The 16,774-nt window shown below is 37.6% G+C and overlaps 2 protein-coding genes across 2 annotated transcripts; both read right to left on the bottom strand.

The window, feature by feature from the left end:
* Positions 1–211: 211 nt before the first annotated feature.
* On the bottom strand, positions 212–5,371 carry LOC146459684 (fibroblast growth factor receptor-like). Its single transcript, XM_085089037.1, has 6 exons — positions 5,261–5,371; positions 4,121–4,308; positions 3,611–3,739; positions 2,979–3,067; positions 1,939–2,035; positions 212–382 (listed from the first exon to the last, which is right to left on the bottom strand). Exons 2-6 carry the CDS (start codon positions 4,301–4,303, stop codon positions 212–214), a joined length of 669 nt encoding a protein of 222 aa, XP_084945163.1. The 5' UTR covers positions 4,304–4,308; positions 5,261–5,371.
* A 6,013-nt stretch (positions 5,372–11,384) lies between these two features.
* On the bottom strand, positions 11,385–15,745 carry LOC146459683 (uncharacterized). The gene is made up of 3 exons (XM_085089195.1): positions 15,519–15,745; positions 14,121–14,483; positions 11,385–11,936 (listed from the first exon to the last, which is right to left on the bottom strand). Exons 1-3 carry the CDS (start codon positions 15,541–15,543, stop codon positions 11,794–11,796), a joined length of 531 nt encoding a protein of 176 aa, XP_084945321.1. The 5' UTR covers positions 15,544–15,745; the 3' UTR covers positions 11,385–11,793.
* Between the last annotated feature and the right edge of the window lie 1,029 nt (positions 15,746–16,774).

Here is a 16,774-nt window from a genome sequence, read left to right as displayed (position 1 = left end):
AATTCGTCTAGGGCTTGCCCAAGTCGTCCTGTTTTGTTTTTTGTCACTGTACCACACCAAACAAAGAACCTTGCATGCATAAGACTTATCACCATCGTCATCGTAATCATCATCATTACTTGCATCAGTTATGCATTTGACATGTTTCCTGTAGCAACATTAAATGTATGCTGAGAGGCCCAAGTGCAATATTAAATTAACATAGTCTGTGCTATGGCCTGATGTCTTTCTTTGTGGCTTCATTAGGATCCTTTGAGATATCGTTCACCGCAGCCATGTTCCCAGGCTCTAGGGACACAGCTTCGTTGACACTAGCATTTATTTCTTCCACATCTGTGTAAAGACTTGACTCGTACTTGGACAAATCCAGATCGACATAATACTGAAATAAATAATAGTAAGTTAGTAGCTGTTAATTCGTTTTTCCAGGAATAGATAAGCTTAAATTTTCATTACTGAAAAAACCTAGAATTGCAGCAATTTCCAATTTCGCTTACCGCAATAGGCAAGTGCATGCCACTCAAGGCCCAGTTGTTCAAATCCCGGCTAAGCTAATCCTGGATTAGTGTGAACTTTGTTGTGGGTTTAATTACTAATCAACAAAGATTCTTCAAAGAGATTTTTATCCCTCAGTTTTGACGTATACTTTTCTTTACCATTAGCTTAAAATTAGCTTTTAAAAACATTTTAATGAGCGAGGTGAAAACCCCTTGAAACTTTTAATCGTGGATTAGCGTTAATCGGCTTTTGATCAACCGGGCCCAGGTTTATAGAACTCGCTGCTATTTGACTTATCATTTATCGTATGGTGGCTCGAATTTACAAGAACGCTTATGTCTTTATGCCATTCTGCAAACTTGGGAAAAGCTAAGTAGCTTTTAAAAGTAATAACGAGAAAGGAAATAGCGCTAGAAGGGATTTGTAACATTGAAACGCGAGACGCATTTACGCAGTTTATTCCGCTGTTTATGCCTAGCGATTTGGAGGAAAAGAATGTTTACGCCATTAAACAGACAGATTCCATTTTCCCGTTGGTGTGGACTCTGATAACCCAAACACCATGTCAAAACGTGGTAAGAAGTGCGTTCATATGCTACGAGAGCCGAGTGAGTAGTATGACTTAAGGCCCGTATAAAAGGTCTCAACATTTAAAACAACAATCGTTCAACGAAAGTTGAATGGAAGTTGGGAAAATGTTGGACAAATGTTGAACGGAGTGTTCAAACGGCTTCAACACCATTCAACATTTTCGAGAACAAAGCAAGTGTTGTATGGATATTGAATGAAAGTTTAAACCAATTTAAATTTGATTCAACACGCTTTCAACAAACTTTCAATATTTTTTACACTTTCAACAGTGTTGAAAAACCCCGTTCAAACGCCCCGACATTTGGTTCAACCAAGAGTCTAACGCATGTTGAAGCAAATGTTGAAACCGTTTAAACGGGCCTTTATGCTCTGATACCACGTTATGACATCCTCTGCAGGTTATTATAGTACAAACGCATGCGCAAGGCCAAATAGAATCGGTTATCGAGCACAAAATTAGAAATATTTTCAAATATCGTCGCAGGGACGATCTGCGTGGAGTGTGAAATGACAAATTAGGTTTTTATTATGACATATATGATCTATAACAGAAAACACGCCTATTGGCTAATGGAAGGCTAACAAGGCTAGTGATTGGCCAACTATCTGTCATCTTGATCAGTGCAACTCTTTACCAGGGAGGAGTACGAGAACTTTCTGTACCTCATATCATAAGTCGTGAGTCTGTACTTAAATCAGTACTAAACTCCTCCAGATCAATCAAAGCGGGATTTTTACATCCTCCACTGTAAAAAACAAAATTATCAATGCATGTTCGTGGTTGTCAAGTGTACCTTGTACCAAATCCAAAGAGGAAATGCGATTGAAAAACAGAGAAGATCATTGTACCTCATTCTGCAGGAATTCTGTTGTTATTCCATAGAGACGATCAAATGTTGGCCGATGGCTGGGATCGTCATTCCAGCAGTCCAACATCAGTTCATAACTGAAGATTGAGAATTGTCCAATTACTACGATTTTCCTTAAGAGTGTTAGCTGTATTTATTATATAGCCGGGAGTGTTTCACTGGAAAATACACCACTCGTAAAATTCATACGAAACTACATCCGGGACCCGAGTGGAGTATTTTCCATACCCTATTTAGTGAAGATATTGATGACGTCATTTCCCGCCTTTTCAAGGTTGTTTCTGTACTATAGTCGGTAAAAACTACCGAGCGATAGATTTGTTTATATAATAAAAAGAAAACTACACGGTGGCTTTTTGATAAGAATATTATTTTCTCGAGTTAAAAACAATATTTTACTCACACGCTATTTTTACCACTCGAAAATAAAATTCATATCTTCTTCCCGCCATGTAATATCCTCTCTATATAGCGGATTCTTCGCATATCAAAACCTGCGGTAGGCCCCCAAATGGACGTGAAGGCCAATCCTGGACCCACCTATTCCATTGGAACTTGGTCAGGGCAAGTTCTGGCCAGCTGAGCCCTAGGTATGCGTATGCTCAACTGCATCCTTCCTGCGGCATCGCTTGTCTTCAGCTTCCCGCAATTGGCCATTTTTTTCAAATTCCTCTTGTGTATTGTAGAGAAATCGTCAAAAACTGCTTATAGTTTGTTCGTCCCTTGATAAATCGCTTAATACTTTTTTCCCGGTGCTCTAACAGCAACTTCATGTTTTCCGAGCACTTTTGATTTTTGGCCCTGACAAAACGGCTCAAGTAGTAGTATCACAGTCCTTCTAAATGTTTGAGAATGGCAATTGAATTTGTTTATATACTTAATTGTATGAATAAGCTACCAAACTTGTTTTATAGGTTCAGCAAAAACCGAATTGGACGTTTGCAGCCGACGATTTTTTTTTTTTTTTTTTTTTTTTTTTATCTTATGGGGTTGTTAGTTTTGATTCATCCAAAAACTTACACGTCACTTTTCTCAGATACTCTCACATCTTTATCAGGTGAGTCGTTAAACAAGTGCTCAGGGGCCGTCCATTTGATTGGCAAGCGGCCCTGTTGGATGAAAAACACACACAAAACTATAATATATTTAAAAGTATTGGAAAATTTATATTACGTACACTTGTATTTTAAGTTAAAGTTAAAGTGAAAGCTCAACGCCGATTCTATTTCACCGCAAAAAATTACTACCAACATTTGCTTGAAGGAAAGAAATGAAGTGACACCAATTTTTGTATTGTGGAACTGGATTTCACGAAAGTAAAGGGGCCATATTTTGTGAGGCTTTATAATCACGGTTTGGAGTAGGGTTCAGAGACTTCGAAATCCATTTCCGCTCTGTTGTCTCTTTCGCTTATTGAAATTCTACGGCTCCTATGAACCATCTGGTACCAGCAATGAAATAAGAGAAATCAATGTCAAACAGAATTTCGGTATCACATTTATTGTCCCCAAATTGCCGTTTTTATTGACAGGCAGAGACCAGAGTCCATCGAGCTAATGTCTAAGTCAACAAGCTCACTTTACCTTATTTTACTATCGTAAAAGCATTTATCTGCAGTAAGCGAAGTGTGACCTCAACCAATGTATTCTTACCTTCCGGATGGCAGTGCAGTAAAGGTACTGATATTTATCTCTGATTAGCGCCAGACCAAAGTCTGTGATTTTACAAATCATTCCTTTACCTACGAGAACATTACGAGCTGCAAGGTCACGGTGGAGAATCTAATAATAGAGAGGAAAATTAGAGTAATTTTATTGGCAGCAGAAATTAATATGTATCTACACCGGATACACAATTATTCCACATTGTGCCAAACGCTTTTAGTTCATATCAATAAAACCACACCACCACCACCCCCAAAAAAGTTAAGTCAGCTAAAAACTTGTGGGCATAATACAAACAAAATACAGAAAAATGTTATTTTGAAATTTTTGTAAATATGGGTGAACAGGTGAAAAAAAAAAGCCAAACCTTAGTGATGCGTGGAGATGCCATGAATGAGACAGTAAAGAGTGTTTCTGTCCCTTCTGTCGTGATTTAATGGTTCGAATTTGGGATATTAATACACCATTCATAACAGAACTTGAACATGGAGCACGTACCTTCTTAGAAGCTAGGAAGCTCATCCCGGAAGCAATTTGCTGGGCGAAGGAGAGGAGTTCATATGACGTTACTTCCTGTTCACAACTCTCTGAGCAGCTGTAGTGTTTGTCCTCCATTCCACGGCTTTTTCTCAGGTAGCCAAGTAAATCCCCATATGCCACATACTCCAGAATCAACATCATTGGATCTTAAATTAACGTGAATAAACAATCAAAGAAATACAAAACTTGGCTAAAAAAAAAACAAACAAACCAAAAAACCAAGTGTTTCTATGAATAATAAGAAGACTAAACTGATAGCAGGGATGACATTAGCTACAGCAAAGTGCAATTTATTTGGGCCAATATTTCAAATGGTACCACTAGTGCTTTTTCAGGGCCAGAGTTACAATGAGAAAAAAATAACGGCTCTCAAAAGTTTACATTTGGACGCAAACATAAACGGTGCTAATGGTTAAGTAGTGTACATGGCATAGGGTAAATGACGGTACTTAAGATACATGTAGGATACACGTACATTTTTTTAAAAAAGACGTTTCGCACAATTGACTTCAGGGTAACAATTGAATATATTAATCGTTTTGGTGGTCCTTTGAAATTTCTTATGAAATCTAGTCTTTCTAGTGCTGAGTGTGTCATAACTCCATTCTTCATTTTCGGAAAAGATAAATTTTGTACTTCTTAAAGTGATTGCAATAACTTGACTTGCGCATCCTGTCTGCGTATAATTTTTTGCGTCATTATAGCACTTGCAGAAGCGCACACATACAGAGTGACCACCATTTTTATATCATGTATTTAAAGAAAATACCTATACTTTCGGTGCTATGTCCAAATTTGAAGTATTTCTCATCATTCCGTTTCGAAATATTCTCATGGAATTACCACCGGAATCTGTTTTCTGCTGTTACAAGAAAACGGAATTTTTTTACGTACTTCCTAGGGAAATAGCGTAAAAACAGGCATAGTCAACACCTCTTGTTTTACTAGTAATTTCTTAATATACTCATTAATAAGCAATTGAAAAGTTCTAAAACGAAATTTCACTGCACCTTCTGTTTCGATGGAGTCACCTAAATTCATTATCCAGAAAAGATGTCAAAATTGTGCTTCAGTACCGTAGCAGTAATGATTTCTTACTGGAAGTTGATACGCATCCCAGAAAGTTGACAATGTTAGGATGCCTGTCTCCATCCAAAGATTTTCCCAACTCAATTTCTTGTGCCAGTGATTCCTTCTCTGTGGTCGAACTGTTATCTGTGAATGATATTATTAATTAACTAATTTATTTACTGAACATAGAGTGAAAGTATGAAAGCGGTTAATCAATTACAAGAAACTTTGTTCCACATTGACTCTCTTCTCCCAAGTGTATGAATGAGTACCGGCGATATACTGCTGGTGGCGAGCTTGTGAGGGACTAGCATCCCATCTGAGGATTAGTGATAAGCCGAATTGCTTCATGCCACGCAAAACCAGGTTAAAGCTCCGACTGCGAGGGACACTTTGGTTCGCAGTTCGATTTTACCTTCACTTTTTACCTTTATAAAAAATATTTGTACAGTCAACTCCCTTTATTGCGGACACCCTCGGGACCGCGAGTTAGTGTCCTTAAGAGCCGTCCTCTGTAAATATCGACTATCGTCGTTTGGACGAGAAAAAATGAAATCCCTCAAACTTTCTCAGAAGAATGGTCTATATAAGTGATTCACGTAAATATAACTTTCAGCTCAGTTCGATTCGTATTTTAGCTGTAGTGCGACCATGTTTGTTTTACCGCTCTGAGGGGGCTTTCAGCGGCCATTTTAGGTCACACTTTTAAGAATTTGCCCTACAAAGAAAGCGTTACAAATCCGAACAAAATCTCATTATTCGAGACAAGCAAATGTTTGTTGTTGTGTTGAGAAGCTTTTTTGGGAATTTGATCAAAATCTGAATTTTTTACAAAATTTTTAATTTCTTCCCTATTGAACTACTCTTCAAGTGCCAAAAAAATGGCCGAGTTTAAAGGAAAATATCGCTAAAGATACATTAGTTGGCATCCTAAAACAGCATCCCGGTTAAAGAGCAATGTCTCGTCTGTAATAATATGCAATAAAATTTTTGGGCAGTTAAAAAGAGAAAATTATAGAAGAAGAAGTCTTAACTGTACTTTTGTCAACAAACACCGCCTTCGTAATTAGCATAACAACATGAAAATAACGATTTACTAACAAAATAATGATAAATTGCACTTACCTCGTGAAATATCGAGAACTGGATAAAATATATCAAATTATAGTTTCAGTCGGATACAGCCGCTTTTCGATGATTTGTTGTGCGAAATCACTGTAATACACCGCAGCTGTTAAACTGAGTTGATATTCTTCAAAGTCCGTCGAGTTGCACGTGACACGGCTGGATCGTAATAATCACATTTTGTTTTGTTTTCTTGGAGGTATGTAATATTTTCTTTAGCATTTATTCAATAGGACATTTTCACTATAGCGTCATTTTACTACAACTTCTAGAATCCTTCTGGTTTTTGTTTTCTCATGCTTATTAGAGTTATTGTTCTTTGCTGTCCACTGGAATTACAAAATTTGAATTTGAATAGGAAAACGAAATGAATTCTGGTAGTTGTAGTAAAATGACGCCATCGTGAAAATGGCCTATTGAGTAAAGTTTAGATGTGATGTGAATGAACAACCTCAAAAACATTGTGTGGTGCTGGTGCTGGACATTAAAATTCAGCTTTGCAATGCATGAGGCCTATAGGACACAAACAAAGGAAATTGAACAATCTCGTTTATTCATTTCTGTTGTTCGGGTTGAACTCGATTTCAGATTGTATTTTAACATTTCGAAAGGAGTCTATAGCTCAAATGGAAAGGAGGAATTTAGCATACAATCAAAACAACTGAGTTTTTTCTTATATTTGTGGTACAACATCTAAGGAATAGCCCTCGCTTTTCTCTCAGCATGGTGCTGTAGGTAGCGTCTCGTGGGTAAAGGTCTAAGAATGATCTTCGCGAGAAGCGTAAAACTAAAAGAAGGCGAGCCTCGTGGTTTCGTTCGAACTGACAAAGCCTTAATTAGCCCTGGATACTGAAGGTACGTTCTTGTATTTTAGGCTCGTTCTTTAGGTTTCAGTCACTTTCGTTTAAGAATTATCCAAAAAGTATGGCGAGAGGCTTGGCCTCCATGTTGATTAAAAACCAATATAACTGGACGCCATTTGTTGTATTCCTATGCTAATATGGTTTGAAAATCTATTATATTTTAGCCGTATTTGTATTTTGTATGCAAAGATCACTAATTAAGGGACATATATTAAGTGCGCGTACGTTGTACATTGTCAGCGATCTGATGGCTGAACGGTCTTATGGATGATATTAATATATATATTTAGCCAAGCCTAAAAGCGGAGCTCCACAATAGAAGTCTGCTTATTGTATGAACGTAATAACCTTATGAGTTCCTCATCAATTCTGCAGCTATATAGTACATTTTTAATGCATATGCAGCTAACTGCTCATCAACAATAACAATGTAAAACAGAGGGCAAAATAACTGAATGGTGATTTGTTGTAACAGAGGACAGTTTTTCGTAATTTTCCTTTCACCGAGGGCAAAATTACTTACTCCTGATTGGTCGAGCGGCGAAAATACTCGCTCCTGATTGGCTGAGCACGACAGTTTTACATTTTGTTGGTTTCTGCATTTTGTGTCCAAAAGAAAACCAAGTTCTTTGAGGTTCTTTCGAAGTTCGACTCTTAAAGCCGGGTTCTCTGTAGCAAAAATACATGGAAATCAAGTGCTGCAGCGTTGAGGGAAATTCCTAAAGGTTAATTTTGATGTCTCTCACAAGAAACAGCAAAAGATTATTTGTGTCAAAAACTAAAGACTTGGATCGGATTGATTTTATTTTGTTTGGTTGAGAAACTGAAATCAGACGTGGCGTCCAAGTGCTTTTAACGAACGATAACCGAGGATGAAAGTGTCCTTTTGATGGGAGGAAGGAGCAGGAAGAAATTACTCCGCAAGTTCCTTCTTTGGATCCATCGTTTGCTATTTTAGTATCGCTCCATGTTCGTGTGATTTCCAAGCGGTAGGAAGCTTCACAGCGCAGGTGAACAATTAATTGATGCCTAACATTTGATTTATCGTTGTTAGTTTGCTCCTGGATTAAACTTGTATTCTCTCTTAATTACATGTGTTTAATGGGAACTGTTCTCGTCGGTTTTGTTTGTTTTGTACCCTACGAAAAAATAAAATAATTTGTTCGATGAGTGTTTTACTGACTGTTTTACGAAGTTCCTTGATAGTTTTAGCAACATTGTGCCCTCTGTGTTATTAAAGCGGAATTTAAATGGCTCAAAATGATATTTTCTGTTTTTATTATTGTTTTTAGTTTTTAAGATGATCGAGGCAAAACGGTTTGTGAACAGCCAACGCGCACTACCGGCACTGTCACTGCCTAGTAAATTTTGCTTATCAAGAAGGCCGTACGCTATAAACCTCAGAGAAAATGGATACACTAACCAAAAAACACACTTCAAATATATCTTTGAGTAATAAATGAAAAAAGCACTGTGATAATTCATAGCAATAAGTACAAAAATAAACTAAAAAACGATCTTTGAAAAATTCACAAAAAACAAGCGAATGCATGAATGTTTTGCGTAAACTTTGTTTTGATGAAAATGAAATCACACTTTAATTTTACATTCGCTTTTAACGTTCTTTGAAAAGACTTTCAGTGAAAATTACTCACACATCTTTCTCTTTGCGGTTATATCCTACCGTTTTAAGTATTTTTGTTTGTTCTCTGTCAAGATTGTCAGAAATATATGCGAGAAAAACTTGTCAGTAGTTTATGCCAACGATACAATGTTGGGAGACGTTTGTTTGACTGACTATTTTAGCTCAGAATCAATTTTTTTTTTAATGAAGCAAAATGGAATGAGATTAGAAAATAAGACTCCAAGGGAAATAACGAACATGGACCGGAAAATGAGCTCAAAAGGCTGCTCTGAGGTTAAACAAGTTGCAGTGTCAACACTACAAGAAAAAAATATCTTGCAAAAACAGCAAAGTTTTGTCAACAAAATCACATCAATATACTCGCCTCTTTGGAGAATAACCAGTCATTTTATTCGATTGCTGATTTTTTCGTTCGTTTACAACGTTGAGGTTCACTTCAAGAGGAAAAAATCCATCGAATCTTAATTTCATTTCATTGCGCCGGATTAGACACTGATTAGAGCAAAATAATTTATCTTCAAGATTCGGCCGCTGTTTATGAAGTGCCGCCCCTAAAAGCTGCTAAAAGAATCGATTTGTTTCTCCCGCCGCGATCGGCCTTGCTCTTTCTCCCGCTGTTTGACGGCAAAATTGGACGAGATCAGAAAATAAAACTCCAAGGAAAATGATTAACATGGACCGAAAAAAAGAGCTCAAAATGCTGTTCTGAAGTTAGCAGTATTAGCTTAAGCTTAAGTCAAACGGCGTGTCAAAACTGCAAGAAAACAATATCTTGCAAACCAGCAAACTAGCAAAGTTTTGTCAACAAAATTGCATGAATGTACTCGCCTCTTCTGAGAATAACCAGTCCCTTTATTCCATTGCTGATTTTTCCTTTCGTTTTACAACGTTAAGTGAGCGAAACGTTTCACTTCAAGAGGAAAAATCCAACGTTTCGTGGCGCCGGATCGGAGTAAAATGATTTCACTTCCAGATTCTGATGATGTGCCAGTCGATTTGTTTCTCCTGGCGCTAGTTGCCTTTCTCTTTCTCCTACTGTTGGTCACATATAAAAATTGACTTTGTATCTTGTCTTCAAAATTATTTTTTTTGTTTTGTTTTTTTCTCAAACGCAGTTGGCGATGCAACTTCCCGCCAAACAAACGCGGCCGGCAGCGCAGTTGGCCATACATTTTCTTGCCGGAAAACAACCTGGGTTACAGCACATACGCTCATTTATGTAAGCCAATGTGAAATGAGACACTCAAACCCTGTGCCGCAACACAAGGTTTTTTCGGCACCCTTTCCTGTTCTTTCTCTCTTTGTTCGTCACTCATGTTTCCCCTGTTTGCTACCGCTCTCAATCGCTCTCTTTGACGTGGAACTTCGTTTCTTCGTCGCCTGTTTTCTCGATCTCTTTCTATCTCCCTTTCTTTGCTTTACATGTTTGTAGACTTATTCATAAATTGAGTTTGCGTTTTGTCGTACACGTCGTCTTCAAAAATTTTTTTTTTTTCTCAAACGCAGTTGGCGATGCAATTTCCTGCCAAACAAACCCGGCCGGCAGCGCAGTTGGCCATGCATTTTCCCGCCGAAAAAAACCTGATTTGCAGCACAAGGTTTGAGTGTCTCATTTCACATTGCTTACATGGAGGAGCGTACGTACGTACGTTGTACGGTCGGTCGGACGGAAGTGACGTCATAACCAAACCAAAATTTCTCGCACTGATGGGTGTACCAAAATCTCTTAGCTATGGGGCTCCGCTCGCGCGCGCCTTGCGGCGCGCGCGGGAGCTCCGCTAATAAGCTTTTGAAGTGTTTATTGTTACTTACTTATTTATCTATTTATTTCTTTATTTACTTATTATTTACTAATCATTAATTTTTTTTTATTTTACGTTTCCAGTGCGAGATTTTCTGCCATTCCAGATGTAGCGCCGTTTCCTTGTGCTAGGATATAAAATTCGAAAAAAAATCACAATTCAACATTAATAATAAACTAAGTAAGCCAATGAACTAGATCTATTATATCTAACTAAAGTTTAAATTGAGGAAAGTCAGTCTCAGTTATTTACGTAACTAAAGCAGATGCGAAAAGAAAGCCTGAAAAAAAAAACAAAAAACAATGTTTTAACGAGATGCCAACCCTGCTTAATTAAGTTGCGTAGATACCTGCCAGGCTCTTTCTTCTGTTTACCCTTTTACCCGGACTTTAAATATATGTATCATATATTCGCATTCATCTACCTAAAGCGGTACTCTAAATCATGTGGAAGTGCATGTAAATCCTAATTAAAACTGGAAGAGGATGTTGCCTTAACCTATTTGTACCTCTCTGTAATTAAAATTGGTGGTTTGCTTCAGTGATGAGGGCTTTTTACCAAACGAGCAAAAATGACAATGATAACCATCATCATCATCATCATCATACTAATTGTTATTAACATAGACTTCATTACAGTTACCCAGGTACCTGTTGGGGTACTAGTTTGAAAATGGTTAACGGGAAACCTAACCTGTACTCTCTGGGAGTAAAGGTAAATTGAACCTCCCCCAAAGAAACAAGATCTTGATACATCTTAGGGATTTTATTCAATTTTTTTACAAGAAACCAATATCTTTTTTTTCACATGGCTATGGAGGCAAAATGTTCCCGACAAAAATCTGCAATCGGATGGTATCATCGTTTGCGAAAGGCTCCATTTTTACTGTCCAGACATTTGATAGGCCTTCGTTTTCAAATGTCTACTCTGAAGTGCGTCTTCAAATGGACGCGTTTTCGATGAAAACGATGAAGGATTTTAGATTGAAATAAAGTAGACGCAATTCCCTGAAAATGTATCGAGGTGTATGGAGATTCAAACCAAAACACGTTATTGTAGACGGGGCCTATTTGTCGGATTCTCCGAGGAGATGATAGACAACTACTCGTGCTTATTAATTTCGGGTCAAATATAGTTTGTCTGGGGTGTACCTGCAACTCGCCTTTTGTATTTAACCAAGAAAATTACAATGCTCAGGAAAAAGATGGCAGATACAACGCTCAACGATGCCAGCAAAGCCGTGTAATTTCTGTTCTCAGGTAGAGGATCTGAAAATAAATAAAATATTGCTGCATTTACCTAATAAGATCAATTAGCCTGGTTACCACCATTATTATTTTTACCTTTTGGTGTAATCTTCCATTAAAAATATTTTATAATACAACACAGTTCGTGCGCAATTACAGTCAATGTTATAGTCTCTTTTATGGCCTGATAAAATACTAGAATTCTAAAGTACTAATTACTTAAACAAAAAAATACTAGAATGCTAAAATATTAAATACTGAAATACTAAAGTACTAGAATACTGAGATATATAAAGCACCGAAAGAATCACGAAAGTCTGCTCAATGTCCAAAACGCCGCCCGTGAAGTTCTTTGAAATCGCCTTTTTCTACTTCCTAGCCAGGAATCAATAGTAATTTATAGAATAGAGCTGTTTTGTTCAATTTTTGGACGAAGCGTCTATCAAAGAGAGGTATATGTCACAGAAAGCCTATTAATTAACAATTAGACGGCGAGCTCGAGGTTCCTATCGGCTGATAGTAGGCGAGGGGCGAAGCCCCGAGCCAACTATCAAAGGCGATAGAAACCGAGAGCGAGCCGTCTAATTGTTTTAGCATACCTCAGTGATCGATCTATCAAGCCAAAAAATATTTTTATTTCATAAATTTTGATACATTTGTGCAATGATGCATGTTAAATCCCGCGCACTCTGACAAACTGGCGCATTTGCAAAGTTCATTCATCAAAGTTCATTCATCAATAAAACAAAGCTACACACTGATCTCGCCATACATTGCGCAGTCTCAGAAACTTGCAAACCGTAGAAGAAAAAAATGATGTTAAGCTCAAACTAAGCTTAATTTCAAAGTCCTTCGCATTTTCAAACTCTGGAAAAGAGTTGACAAACGTTTTGCCGTCTGTTTCGTCGATGTTGTCGTTTATGCCGCCTTGGTGGTTTTTTGTCGACAAAACCGCCCCTGGAAACTCTTCGCAGCTCAAAATATCGTCTACCCTGGGGTGTTTGGCGGATTATAACCATCTTTGGAGTGAGATTGCGTTGGTTTTCTTTTCCTCTCCTCCCGAAATACAGGTATGTGTAAAACCACGCGGTTTGCTGTAATTGTTTAGGATCTTTTGTATCTGCATTTCCCAGTTGACTACTTTCAAAAAGCTTTTGCAATTGCTCGCTTGTGATGGGAGTTTTATGAACAACTGGACGAACTTTTCCCTCTTTCATCAGATTTTTACAGACTGCATTTAGCGTATCGTTTGCCTTCTTAAATTCATAATCACCGACGATAGATCCCGGCTAGTTAATAGGTACTTGCTTCAAACATAGTTAGTAGAACTGTGCTTCAAATATCTATTAATGGCCGCTCGGATGGCTTTAAGTGAAGAAACTTTAAACGGTTCACCCTTTGTTCACGGTCTCACTGACACATAAAACGTCTGCAAACACCTGTTTAATTCGGCTTTGGTTTGTTGTTCAATGGGTGTTGTAATTTATTTTTGGGTTGAAAACCAGTCTAAAACAAAACAAGAACCTCAATTGTTACTTTTCTTTGACCACTTTGTTTTGTTTACTCACGAACTTAAATTTGTTGTTGGTTTTAAATAAAGCATTTTATTTCGGAAATTGTTCGCACTTACCTTTAAAAATCTTTATTCCATACTTTGTAACTTTCTTCTTTTTTTTTTTTTTTTTTTTTCTGGAATCGCACTTTGCAAAACGTTTTGTACGTCTTCTTCACAAACTTCACGAAAACGCCAAGGGAAAGCCATTTTCAACAGCTCCAGGTGCCGTCTACCGATCGATAGACGGCAATTGTGTAGCCAATCAGATTGCGCGTTTACGTGATAGTCGGTCACTGAGGTATGCTAATGTGGGATAGGCGCTTAAAAAACTAATTGAAACAGGCGTACATTTGAACGTTTGCTGTTAACAGGATAAACTCGTTTTTACCCATGTCCAGCCCACACTACGCCTACTCGGCAAAGGCTACGTGAAGTAGAATTTTTTTTGCTTTTGGTTTTGTTTGTTTTTTGTTTTATCGAAAGAAAATTTAGTAGGTGTAGGGGACTGGTTCCATCACTCACAATGCTTTTCTTAGTAATTAATGTTTAAAGGAAAGTTATCGGGTGGTTAAAGGATCGATTCAATACATTGTCTCGAGAACACCCAACGTATAAAAATAATAAAGCAATAAAGTTTGGTTGTTAGTTACCCCTGACATTTAGATAATAGGTGTCGGCCTCCGAACGAAAGGACGATGAAGAATTCCAGAACCACGCTTTACAATTGTACAATCCTTTGTCCTTAAGAGATACTTTATCAATTATATGATGGAAAGGATCAAAATGAAGCCTCTGTGAATAGATATCAACTGTGAAGTTCGCTTTCTGAAGAACTTCCTGTGTTTTATTTCTGATCCATTTGGCAGTGACGAACGTGGCGTAGAACGGCACTGATACTGCAACCTTGCAATACAATTCCACTCTGTCGCCAATGTCAAACTTGACATTTTTTGTTGTCGTTATATATACCAATGTTGTATTTTCTGACGGCGCTGTGGTAGTCTTGGTTTGAACTAAAACAAGCAAAAAGTGCATGGCGTTATTTTATATTATGTTCGTTTCTTTTATGCTTCTTTAGTAAAAAAGGCTAGCCAAATTAGTCATTAAGAGGGTGTTTATATTAATAACAGTCGCAACAGAATCGAATGTTAAACCTACTAAGTATGGTTGGTTTGGGGGCCAGTATCTTAGTACTGGGGTCATCATTTTAATTTCATCACCATTATTGTCACTTTCAGGGCCCTCATCATCGTTATTGTCATCGTCACCGTTATCGACATCGTCACCATTGCCATCCTTCTCCTCCTCCTTCTCCTCATCGTCATCATCATCATTATCATCATCGTGATGATCAAAATCATTATCACCATTATCATTGTCGTTATCATCGTCATCATCATCATCATCATCATCATCATCATCATCATCGTCATCATCATCATCATCATTATCATCATCGTGATGATCAAAATCATCATCACCATCATCATTGTCGTTATCATCGTCATTATCATCAACATCATCATCGTCATCAACATCAACATCATCATCGTCATCATCATCATCATCATCATCAACATCATTGTCATCATCATCATTATCATCATCGTGATGATCAAAATCATCATCACCATTATCATTGTCGTTATCATCGTCATTATCAACATCATCGTAATCATTATGACCCGAGCCGACGCCAAATTTCTTGCGTCACGTTAGCGGAGATTGAACGTTTGTTTTCGGACATTCACGTCTTTGAAGACACCACGTGCTCTAGCAAAAGGGTACAGTGATTATGAACCCAAGTAAAATTTCCTTTCTCAAGTAAAGTTTCCTTAGACGCAAAGTTCTACAGGCACAGGCTAGGCAACAACTTTAGATAAAAGGCGTCCAAGAATACTAATATTTAGGCTCGATATAGCTGTAAGAATTTGAACGCAGCATAGAACTTTAATTGATGTGTACAATATTTTCAACTGAAAATTAATGAAGATAGCTAAAAGAAAGGAGAGCTAGTGGATATAGTTCTAAATTTGCAACTAAGTTACCTGTATTACTGCTGCTAAAATCCATGCATTCTGGACAGGTATCTACAGAATGTTACGAATAAATATTAGTAGCCGTTAACTAGGGGAGGGACTTGAGAGAGCTATCAATACCAATGGCGTCTACAAAACGCTGTTTAAGGTTACCTTATACCTTCAGAGGTGTCTTCAGAGGTGTCTCGCGTCCAAGCGATGTAGCGCGTCCGGTTTAAACTGTAGAGACCTGCACCCTTATATCAAATTAAAGCTTATACAGCTGGCTATCAAACTAAACAAAGAATTTTTTTAGCGTTTTGGGTGCGGAAACTGAGAAGCAAATTAAGTTAGCGAAAAACAAAATTCGCTTTGACTTGTAGCTTTAAAAAGGTGATTCGGGCGCTCGCATTTAGAGGTCGTGAAAAATTCGACAATTTATTTTAGTTCAATATTCTTGGTATAGTTTGATAGCCAGCTCTATAAGCTTTAATTTGATATAGGGGTTTAGGTATCTACAGTTTAAACTGGACGCGCTACATCGCTTGGACGCGAGACACCTCTGAAGGTATAGGGTAACCTTAAAGACTCTTATTTCCCCATGTGATTGCCTAGATCGTATATCTCGATCAAATTGATACCATGGTGGTTTGTAATGGCGAATGCAATCCTGGGGCCAAAACCACCGAGGCTGGGGGAAGGGGGTGTAAAGCTTCTAGCCCTTCTCTTAAAACTTCCTCGGTAGTTTTGGAGCTCTCCCTACGTTGCGATGATCATTATGAACCAAGATGGTGGGCAGTTTAATGGTACCATACGATCTCGGCAATGAACAGTAAGCAATAGGCTATTTCCAAGTTGCTTTGAGCCTCAGTGTCAAAGGTAGACTTCTTGCATAGATTTTATCTCGAAAATTAGCTTTCATTCATATGGACCATGCAAACAAACTAATTTTCACATGAAAAGCTTTACTCGAAACTTGGCTTCCACAATGAGGTTAAAAGCAACTAGGAATGGCCTATGCATATTGATATCTTTATATGCTTTTCTAAATTTTCTGTAATTTGAAAACTGAATGATTGATCGAATGATCACTCGATTGATTAATTAATTGTTGGTTGGTTAATTATTTTATTAATTGATTGATCGATCGATTGATTTATAGATTTATTGATTAATTGGTTGATTGATTGATTGATTGGTGGATGAATTGTTGACTGACTAATGTTAAATTAAGCTTTCTTAAAGAGAATTGATAACAGACATTACCCTAAATACATCCATTTGGA

Source organism: Pavona decussata, unplaced genomic scaffold (assembly GCF_977016875.1).
Source record: "Pavona decussata unplaced genomic scaffold, jaPavDecu1.1 SCAFFOLD_217, whole genome shotgun sequence".
Classification (NCBI taxonomy): domain Eukaryota; kingdom Metazoa; phylum Cnidaria; class Anthozoa; order Scleractinia; family Agariciidae; genus Pavona; species Pavona decussata.
The sequence above is the reverse complement of the archived record's forward strand: the minus strand, read 5'-3'. Positions and strand labels throughout refer to the sequence as shown.

Excerpts from the sequence above, each read along its gene's own strand:
- LOC146459683 (XM_085089195.1), bottom strand. The coding sequence starts at position 15,543 with ATGGATTTTAGCAGCAGTAATACAG. Across the intron at positions 14,484-15,518 it reads TTTTAGCAGCAGTAATACAG|TTCAAACCAAGACTACCACA; the intron begins GTAACTTAGTTG and ends TGCTTGTTTTAG. Across the intron at positions 11,937-14,120 it reads CTATTATCTAAATGTCAGGG|ATCCTCTACCTGAGAACAGA; the intron begins GTAACTAACAAC and ends ATTTATTTTCAG.
- LOC146459684 (XM_085089037.1), bottom strand. The coding sequence starts at position 4,303 with ATGATGTTGATTCTGGAGTATGTGGCATATGGGGATTTACTTGGCTAC. Across the intron at positions 3,068-3,610 it reads ACTGCACTGCCATCCGGAAG|GGCCGCTTGCCAATCAAATG; the intron begins GTAAGAATACAT and ends TTCATCCAACAG. Across the intron at positions 2,036-2,978 it reads GTATCTGAGAAAAGTGACGT|TTATGAACTGATGTTGGACT; the intron begins GTAAGTTTTTGG and ends CTCAATCTTCAG.